Source organism: Nomascus leucogenys, unplaced genomic scaffold (assembly GCF_006542625.1).
Source record: "Nomascus leucogenys isolate Asia unplaced genomic scaffold, Asia_NLE_v1 Super-Scaffold_551, whole genome shotgun sequence".
Taxonomy (NCBI): Eukaryota; Metazoa; Chordata; class Mammalia; order Primates; family Hylobatidae; genus Nomascus; species Nomascus leucogenys.
In genome coordinates this window covers 208,885-219,222 of record NW_022095781.1, presented here as the reverse complement: position 1 = coordinate 219,222, position 10,338 = coordinate 208,885, and the positions used below count along the sequence as shown (strand labels likewise).

The 10,338-nt window shown below is 55.6% G+C and overlaps 1 protein-coding gene across 2 annotated transcripts in view; it reads right to left on the bottom strand.

Annotated features, from left to right (window-relative positions):
- Positions 1–6,627: 6,627 nt before the first annotated feature.
- The window catches only part of GAB4 (GRB2 associated binding protein family member 4), a 51,505-nt gene continuing 47,794 nt past the window's right edge, over positions 6,628–10,338 (bottom strand). For both annotated transcript variants that reach the window (XM_012508027.2, XM_030808399.1), the window contains 4 exons: positions 9,857–9,947; positions 9,445–9,541; positions 8,405–8,509; positions 6,628–7,556 (listed from right to left, as the gene is read on the bottom strand). In XM_012508027.2, coding sequence (XP_012363481.1) covers positions 7,413–7,556; positions 8,405–8,509; positions 9,445–9,541; positions 9,857–9,947 — 437 coding nt within the window. In that variant the 3' untranslated portion in view covers positions 6,628–7,412. The remainder of the gene's footprint in view (positions 7,557–8,404; positions 8,510–9,444; positions 9,542–9,856; positions 9,948–10,338) is intronic.

The window sequence follows — 10,338 nt, the reverse complement described above, 5'->3', positions numbered from 1 at the left end:
TCTAGTCAGAAGAGAAACAAAGCTGGGATCTGGAAATCAGCTTGTTCCAGGGAATATGCACATGAAGGGGATCTCCTTCCTGTCTGTCATAGGGCCACACCTCTGCCATCAGGAGCCAGTCTACACCACCATGTCCTCTTCTGTCAGCATAATTCTCATACTGATGCCTGCCTTTCTCATTTGAAGGCAGGGGGATAACTTTGGGTGACTCTAGGGCCAGGGTGCTGAGCAGGGGCTGCAGGAGGGAACTGGGGCCAGAGTTGGAGCCAGATGCACTGCTCTGCATAGGTCTGAATGCCCTGTCCCGGGAAAGCGGGGAGAAAGTGTTGTGGGTGGAATAACTCATGGTGGCTCTAGGGCCAGGCCCCTGAACAGGGGCTGCAGCAGTGAACTGGGACAGAGGTGGGGCTTGCTGCTTTGCAGGGGTCTGTATGTTCTTTCCTGGGGAACCATGGAGAAAGGGGTGTGGGGGCTGCTGTGGTTGGGATGATGTTGACATGAACTCTGTGGCAGACCAGAACCCCAGCCTTAGAACCCTGGCATCACAAGACCTTAGGACACACTAATCTTTGGCTCCTGGGGCTATGGGATGTCAGAGCTAGAAGGGACTTCAGGGGTTACCTTGCTAATACTGCTTATTTTCCAAACCAAGGTCATTGCTGTGTTTCTGATCCCAAACACTCTGGGCCAAGTGTTCACCTTCTCTTCCTCCAGGTCCCATGCCTCCAGCCTCACCTGGAACTAGAAATGCCTGTTCTGTCTTCGGCCTGGAGGCCATGGGTGAGGAGAGGCTCCTTCGGGGCCTTTGCTTACCCTGGGCACTCCTGCTTTTTTGTGAAGCTTCAAACACTCTTGGCTTCATTTGAGAGCAACTCACAGCCTTTTATTTCCAGGCTGCAGTGGCTCTTTGCCTTCCTGGATCACAGCCAAGTGTGTGCAGGGGGAGGAGTGGGTGGAAAGGAAGCTCTGGTCAGGCCTCCACAGTGACACCCTCCCTGCCCCAGGACCTACCTGCATCTGACTACAAGAGCCTACTTCATGGAAGAAGCTATTGAGCCCTTGTCCATGCTAGCACAGGTTCATGATGGAGCCTGTGGGGCCACGGCAGGGCTCCCTCGAGCCCCATTCTGTACTGCTGCCCACATCTCTCTCTCCAGTGATTCCACCTACTGCATTAAATCTGGGGCCTTCATGTGCTGTAAGTATCATTCATCTGTGAACTCTGAGCACCCACATTGCCAGGCATCCCTGGGCTGTTGAGGGTACAGAGGTGAATGAAGAAGGTGAACAAGAAGGGGGAGAATGGCCTGGGACCTGGGACCCCCAGGGACCACTACCCTCTCTGTGAAGGCGCTGTGTTGACTTGAACCTGGTCAACTACTTCCTGTTCCCTCAGGCTGACAGCAGAGAACCGCTGCTCCAGTGAGGTGGGTGCTGTCCTGAAGGGTGTTGAACAGGCAGGGGCCTGAGCCAGGGGCCACACTACCTCATCCAGAGGTTGCTGTGCTTCCCCTTCAATGCGGGAACTGCAAGATCCTGGGTGACATCACTGCCCCACTTGCTGGTGCCAGGCCAGGACTGTGGACTAGCACTGAACCAGCACTCTCTGGAGTGTCCCGGGAGAGCCGTCCCAACCACTGCTAAGCCCGCAAGGGTGCTGCCGCCCAGCCCCTATGGGAACTGCCCACACAGGTGGCCTTCTCCTGCTGTCTGTCTGCAATGTCCCCTCCCTTTTACCCAAGGAAGGTCTGTGTGCTCTTTTACCAGCAGTGGTCCGGGGACGGGCCAAGGGCTGAGCCGGGCTCTCCCAGAGTCTGGACCATGTCCACCCTCCACAGGGCTGAATGGAAGCCATTTCCAAGGACAGCACATCCTCACCTGTGGGGGAGCAGACCCCCCAGGATCCTGGATTTGATCTCCTGGGTGGAGATGCATCCAGTCCCAGCCAAGCACTGGTTCAATACATTATTTCCCGTCTAGTCTTTTAAAAAAATCCATCCATCCATTCGTTTGTTCATTGCTCAGTGCTCGGAATATATTGGTGGCCCAAACACTTAACCCCTTACTTCAGAGGAACAGACATTGAATAATCAATTATGCAGTTGTTTAGTAAGTGTGCTGTTCTACGAGTGTGAATGGCCAAGTGTCAGTGGGAGGTTAGTTCTACCTCCTAACTGTGCCTGTGACTCCACCCTTTAGAGTTAATGGTGGTATCAAAATATTTAACAACTGGAACAGCAAAGGCGTTGGCCAGCAGGATGAGTTTCAGCCATGGACAACCAGAGCAGTACCTGAGGGCTGAGCAGGGGCAGTCCAGTGACCTTCTTGTGCCTCGACCCTGCTATAGCCTCTTTTCTATGAAGAGAAAGACCCTGGTTCTCAAACAGTATGAAACCAGCCTCTCTGAAGCCTTGGAAAGCTGTTGCTCTTCCTGTATGCTGTACCCTCGATTTCCTCACTGCATCTGGGCAGCATGATAGGGACCCATGCTCCTCCTTGGTAAGGAGAGGACATACCCGTCCCCATCACTTGAGATACAGCATGGAGTGACAGCCCTGTTTGCTGAAGGACTTGCCTAGTTCTGAGGCTGGGAGGACCTAGAGGATGGAATGGAAGAGGGAGGAAGGGTGCACAGGATGGGGGGTCCCAGTGGAATACTGTGGAGGGGACTCACCTCTCAGGTGCACTTGAAACCCAAATAAATAACTGGAGATGTTTCAAACCCAAGAATTCTGGACTGCCCACAAACACCTGTTGCAGATGCCACGTTCCTCTTTCCTTGCATCTGAGAAGCTGGGGAGGTTGAGAGGGGGTTGTTGCATCTCCAGAGCCAGACTTGGCACGGGTCAGGGCTAGCTGGGAGGCAGCCCCCCGTTTCTCCAGAACTCGAACCCATCTCCTTCCCATGGACACCATCCCATCCAGGAGCTGGAGGGGAGAACATGAGCAGCCACACTGGCAGGGCCCAGGACCAGCTGTCACCACAGGACCATGGTGAACCTACCATGCCTACACCTAGCTCCTTACCACAGGCACCGTCCCATCCTGGAGCTAGAGAAACGCAGGAGCAGCCACACTTGCAGAGCCCAGGATCAGCCCTCACCACAGCTCTCCCACTCCAGAGCCCGCACCTGGCTCCTTTCCTGGGCCCCAGCCCATCCTGGAGTTGAAGCAGAGAAGTGGGGCAGGTACAGGGCCTGGGAGCAGCCCTTACCACAGGGTCCGCAAGCACCATGTCTACAGTGCCATTTGGGAGAACATGGAAGGTAAAAAGGCACCAGGGACCTCAAGGGCTGTCCCACTTGTGCAGTGAGTGGAGCGGTGGAGGGGAATTGTGAGAGGTCAGACCTCAGAGACCTGTTGCCAGCGGCCCAGTGGACACAGACACAGATGAAGCCCTCTCAGAACCCACCTCTAGACTCCCTTCTAAGAAAGACGGATTGGCAGGTGCTAGCACAATGTCCAGTTTACAGATTAGGAAAATAGATACTGTGATAAAGAGAATTTATTTTCTCTCTGAGCCAGGAAAAGTACCTATTTCCTATTTAAGATAAAGTGAACAGACTGGCACAGTGGCCTTCCTGGGTCATTGGAGAAATGATTCTGAAATGGTTTTCTTGTTGACAGTGTGTGTCTGTGCCTGCCCAGGGCAGCCAGGTGCTCAGGCTCACCCCAAGGTGGGACTTGAGTGAGTGTGGGCTCCACACCCAGAGAGACCCAAGCAGGCCACCCTGGGCTGTATTCTTCATGCACTTCACTACTGTCCTGCTCCAGTGCCTCAGTACAAAGGAGCCTGCCAGCAGGAGGCCTGCCCAGCGGCCACAGCAGAAACAGTAGCCACTTGAGCACACTCCTGTCACCCCCAGGTCTGCTCACAGGGTAAATACACATAACAAAAGTTTTAAAAGAAAACGGAATAACTTCAGTGATTAGGCACCAACAGTGATTTGAAAAATGAAATGTCAATTTTAAATGGTACCAAGACAAAAACTTAAGACTGGGCTTCTTGCCCATTTTCTCTTAATGAGAAACCAAACATTCTGTACAAAATGATTCTAAACAGCAAGATACAAGTAGCCAACAAATACACAAGGACACACACCGCCAGACCAAACATGCCAGCCTGACTCTGCAGTGGGCTCTCAGCAGGCAGACGGCCATCGTCCCGGGCCTCAGGGGCCTGGTGTGTCCCAGAATGATGCTCTTAGTGCTCTGCAGGTCAGCCTCCCCTCCCCCACACTTCCCAGATCAAGGCCCAGGCCCAGAACGGAAGTGCTCACTTCCCTGTCCTGCATCTCCCTGGGGGTCACAGTCATGTGGGTGATGCTGTGCCAGGGCCTGGGACCGAGATGACAGCCTCACAGCATGTTGAAGGACCACAAGGCAGACTGCAGCTGAGCCAATGTTCCCATAACCAGAATGGTTGTGCTTCTGCCGTAGGAATGTGGTCTATTTTAATAGTTTGAAATGAAGAATTTGTCCATATCAAGCCAGGAAGGGACTAATTGGCCAAAGCTCTTGTGCTGCTCATCCCTTATGATGCAGAGCCTCCACAGAGAAGTAACAGAGCAAGGAGCTCCCTGAGACCAGCAGAGCCTCAGCCTAGGAAGGGGCCAGAAAACGTCGAATCCAACCACCCACTCCACAGATGGGAAAGCAAGGTCCTGGGGAGATGTCCTTGCCAGTTTCTCATTGTTCCCACCTGACTGCTCTCTAACTTTGCAGGTGGTGGGGGTGGGTGAAGACGGCTCCCCTGGAGAGCCCAGCAGGACAAGCCCCCATGTGAGCTGTATTGGTTGAGGTGTCCCTTTTTGGGGTCTCAGTCCTGGCCAGGCCACCAGGGGAGGTGGACTTTAACCTCAAGATAGGTCCAAGGACCCCTGTATTAAGCTGAGTTGACTTTTCCTTCTGGGATGGTGGGTGGAGGGGTGGATACATGCTAGACATGGCTGGAGTCCAGGCTTGGGAGTAGAGCTCTGCTTCCAACAGGCCAGTGTCCTCTTCTCTTGTCCTTCTTTCCATCTCCACCCCTACTTTCACCCTCAGGGTTTTGGTGGTCACGGGAACCAAGAGCTGGAAGGAACCCCTCTGGAGATGGGACTTGAACACCTCAGTCTCTGAAGCCTCCACCAGGTTCATGCACACCACGCACACTCAGAACATGCAGCACTTTCTTAGCAGCCTGGGATCAACAGGGAAGGTGGCTGGGCTGGGAGCTGAGATCAATACTGGGCCCCACTGTAGTCAGCTGGAGACAGGGGATGGCAGTTAAGAGCTGTGCTGTATGGAACCCCTTGTAGAGGACCCTACAGGGACACAGGGCTGGGCCAGTGAGGAAGCAGCCTGCACGCTCTGCCCAGTGTGGCCACACGGCCATCACCATTCCACCTGTGGGAGCACAAAGGCCTGGCCCCTGCAGTTCTGAGCAGCTGGACCTGCCCTCCAAAGCTCCTGTGGCCCCTCAGCCCAAGGCTTTTCCAGTCTGTCGTTCCTTCTTCCTCCACTGCACCCTGGCCCTGCCCTCCTTCCCTGCAAAAATCTGACCTAACCTCTCAAGCCTAATTCAGGCACCCCTTGTCCTAAAAACCATCTTCTCTGCCTCCAATCCCTGGGTTTTCACTTCCTGTGCACCCCATCAGCATCTTCAGCCCACTGTCTGTGTCCTTGTCATTTCCCTCACTGATGTGACCTTGTCAAGTCTGGGAAAAGGTCTGATAGATTCCCCGTGTCCTCAGTGCCTAAGCCCGGGGCCTTGCCACCTGAGCCTTTAAGCTGCCAGGGGAGAGGGCTCCTGCTGAGAGATGGGTCCCCAGAAGCCAGCCAGGCCCCTGGTCTGGTGAAGTGTGGCGCTCACAGGTGCTGACAGGGTGTGGAGGCCGCCTCCATCAAACCCTGTGGGCAGTCAGTTTTTGGAGGAGGAAAAGTCTATTCACCCCAAGGCAGGATGAAGTGTCTGCTCTGCCCTGTTCATTCTGAAACTCTTGGAAATTTTGGTCAAAAACTTTCAACAAAAAATTCAGATCCCTACCTGAACTTTGGCACAAGAAGCCCTGGGTGAGGCCCTACCTTCTGAACCTGCGATCTGAGAATCTCTCAAGTCACAGGAGGAGGAGACTGTCTTCTCCTGTCCCCATAGCCAAGTTTGAGCCCAATGTGGCACTGGAACGCCAAGAAAGAGGGCGAAGTCAGAGGGAAACACTGGGCCTGGCACAGCCCCAGCCCCACCCCAGGCCGTCCTCCATGCAGGCTCTACCCAGGTCCCAGACGCCCCTCCAGCTGGCCTCCCACACTGCTCCCATGCACAGCGGACCCCCCTTCACCTTCTGCTCCTGTATTCCTTTCACCACTTCTGGCATGCCCCCAGGGCCCCTGGCCACATTTCCCCACTTCTCCCTGGCTGTCTCCCCGGCCTTGCCTCCCATGGGTTCCCTCTGTGCCTTCCCCACTGCTCTGCCCCTTCACAGAAGGTCACGTGCTGCACCACCTGCACTGCAGAGTCCTGGGCCCTGCCTGTCCCAGGACCCCCTCAGCCCTGAGCCATCTCCATCTGCACATGCTCCCTCCCTCCCTCGCTCCCTCCCCCATCCCACCCCTCACCCGGCAGATATTTCCCCCATCAGTCGCTGCTTTGCCCAGCTTGGATCAAGCCTTCTTAGGCAGGCAAGGGCCCCCCAAGGGGCATCAGCAGAGAGCAGCAGAGCCAGCCTGCAGCTCCAGATTTCTGGGGCCCTGACCCTGCTCCTTGTCACCCCAGTCTCTGGAGCTCCAGCTCTGCTTCTTGTGGCTTTCAGCTGTTCATCTTCATGTTTTCCCTTCCTTTTGCCCTTCCCTCTCTGCCTCTCCCACCCGGGAGCAGCTGCCATACTCTGGGCTCATTCTGAAAGTGGGAGCCCCTGCAGGTATCAGCTGCCCTGCTGGGTCTAAGGATCTAATTCCTTTACTTCTCAAGACCACCTTTAACCTTCCTTCTCAACTATTCCAATGTTTGATGGCCTTGCCTCTCCCCTGACCAAAAAATGCCAGGGCTGAAAAGATCCATGTCCACGGGCCTTGGGTCCCAGGATCAGCAAGGTAGCTCATGTTCCAGGATTGAGGGGAACAGCCCAGAGGCTAGAGGGAAGAGGCTGAGGACCATGAGCGAGTGTGAGGGTGGAAATCTGTTGGGAGCCCGGGTCTGAGGGGCAGGAAGAGACTGAGGATGCTTGCTGGCAACTGCTCCTAGCAAGGGGCTAAAGGTGGGGACTGTGGCCAGCCAAAGGCCCAGGTGGGCCCCAAGCAGGCAAAGGATGTATACTGATCCGGCCTCTGCTCTCTGGGTAGGGGATGCAGTCCCTCATATTACAGAGCTTTAGCGTGTGGAGGAGCAGCTCTGAGGCACTGTCCTGGCCCCACTCTGGTTTTGGTGGCCCAAGTCACAGCTTGGCGCCCCTGGGAGGCTCCGAGGACTGCCGCAGGCACATCTGTTCATGCATGGTCTTCTGTAGGGCCTGGGTCTTCTCCAGATCCACCTGGACATAGTCCACCTTCTTGCCGGACGTGACAGAGCCTATGGATGGCTGAGGGACAGAGGGTGGAAGTGGGAGTGGGAGTGTCTGTGAGTTCCTGGTGAGGAAGGGCAGGCCGAGGAGTGGCCTCTCCCAAACTTTCTCAGGGGGAAAGGAACTTCTGCCTCCTGCTCTCAGCAGCCTGGGGGGCCTGGGCTTTAAAGCCTCAGCTCCAGGCTAACCTCTCCTCCTGCTGCATGCCATAGCCCTGGCCAGCACTGCTCATCTCCCGCCTCGCAGGAAGAGCCAGGCCCTTCTCTGGCCCAAGGATTGGCCAAGGCCTTCCCCTCTAAACACTCATCCATGGCAGGAAATTTCCCAGGTGTCAACAAGCACCAGCCTAGGCCTTTCCAGGAGTGCCCTCGGTGAGCCCTATCTCCCCGAGGGGGGCAATGCACAGAGATGGGGCTCTCCACCCTGCTGTCTAGACAGGCTGGCTACATGTGCTTTCTCGGGAGGTTTTCCTGGGCCCAGAAGTTCCTTCTGAGGCCCCCCGCATCAATGGCCGGGCTCTGGAACCCTCCCACACAGTGAGTTCTCCTCACAGAAGAGTATGGCCTGGAGCCAGGTTGCCAGTCCTGGGTCTCTCCTGATTTATTCCACAACCTCTACAGATCAGGTCTCCACACAGTCATCTCGCTCTACAGGGAGTCGGGGCAGGCTGATGAAGGCACCATGCTGAGAGGGAAGGAACAGGAGCCCCGAGATCCAGATCAGAGCACCACTGAGCATAAGAGCCAGGCACCGGGCTGGGAGTGGCGGCCCAGCAGCCCCATGCTGCTGGTGCTGAAGGGCCTGGCCCCACAGTCTCTCCCCCAGGGCCCAAGGGATCTGCCCAACCCCAGCTCCACCCCAGGCACCTTGCTCGGCTGGAAGTCCAGGGCCACATAGTGGATGTTATCAGTGCTCCTCGGCAGGGCTGAACTGCTGGTGCCACCGGAAACAGGAAATGCAGATGCCAGGTTCTGCTGTCACAAGGAGAAAAATCCTGCAAATGAGTTTAGGACACAGACAGACCCAGCACCCAGTGGAACACACCTGTGGGCGTAGCTACGAGCCCACTGGGTCCTACTCTGAGCCATGCACTGGGGCACTCTCTGCTCATTCAAACCCTCTCAGCAGTCCTGTGAGCCAGGTGTTACTACTGTGCCTCTCCTTCACACACTGGACGCTGCACCCAGTCAGTCATCTGAAACTCCCACCCATGGCCCAGAGTGGGCACATCCTATGAAGCAGCTGCCTCCCCCTCCAGCTCCCAGAGATCGGCAGTGCCCATGGCACTGCATGGAGCCTGCTCCCTTGGCAGCTCTCCGGGAGACACGCGGGGTCCCGCAGCCTCCTCTCTAGAAGGCTGCCACCTTGCTGGGACATTCCTGAAGTCTGGCTCTGGTGAGAAAAGAGGCCCCCCTGGGCTCTGGGTTTTTGCTGCTTTGCTGGCTCATCCTTCCGGTATCTATGCAGCAACTATCAAGTGCTGGTCACGATGCCCTCTTCAGTGCCAATCTAAGGGGTATCCTGTGTTCCACCTGCATCTCCACGTCTCTCACAGCCCTCACCAGGGTGAGGCATGTACATGTGTGTCTCCCCATGGCCAAGCAGACACCTCCAACTCTGCCTCTTCCAGGGCAGGGCACCACCTACCTGTATCACCGTCATGAGGGCGAAGTGGGCTGCCTCTGCTCTTCAAGTTCCAGACTTCCTTGAGGGGAGACCATCATCTTCCTAACCCTAATGATTGCCTGATACACCTGTGCTCAAGAAGCACTTGCAACAGGAGACCAAATCACACCTGACTGGGCTGGGGTGAGTCAGCTGAGGTAGCTAAGCTGGGAAGCGGGGACATGAGTGTGGGTCCCAGGGGACTCTGATAGGAGCCTTACAGTGACCCCCAAGGACTCACCAGGAAAATATGCCTCTCTCCACTGTCTTCTGAGTCTGTGTTGGTGATGCTCTGTGTGGAGATGGGGTGTTGGGAGGAGCTGGAGTCAAAGGTGTGGCTGTGGTGGGAAGAAGGCAAGGAGTACATCCTGAGTGGGGCTCAGGGCTGCTGTCAGGGCTCCAGCCTCCAGCTGGGCCCTGACTTCAAGCATCCAGGCCTCACACTGTTACCACATCAAGCACTGATAGGGGCAGGGATCATTATTCCCCCTTTACAGATGAGAAGGCCTTCACGCCTCCTGAGATGGAGACAGGATCAGCTATGTCCACATCAACATCAGCATCCAGTTATCCTGACCACAAGCCAATGACCATCCCACTCACTCCTCCACCGGCCCGGTCCCAAGCTCCTGTTTCCACTGACAGACACTCACCTGGTCCCAGACCAGGGCTCTGTGACAGGCGGCTTGAAGGAGAGCTCATTGATGACCCTGTTGTTTCTCAGGTTGGGCAGTGTTGGGTTTGCTGGAGCAGGAAAAGAACCTTCAGTCATCAGCCAGTGATGACACCACACCCATGTCCACTTTGCTACAAGGCCCAGGTGTGCTTAGAAAGGCCCACCCCGTCCACCCAGTCCACCCAGCTGTGTGCGGGGGACTGAGGCTTGGCAAGGCTCTATCAGCTGGGTCATGCTGAAGGGCCTTAGAGTTCTGTTCTCAGATTCCAGATCATATGCTCCTCCCACTGTATCTATGGCCACTGTATTTTCAGAATCCAAAATGGGGACTCATAGTCTAATAGATTTTTCTGCCTAAATTTGACTTGATATAAAAAACAGACACAATGTTTGAAATGGATTTAGTCCCCATGCCTGTCCCTCCTTGCCTTGGACAGGGCTGTGTAGCCCACCGTGGAA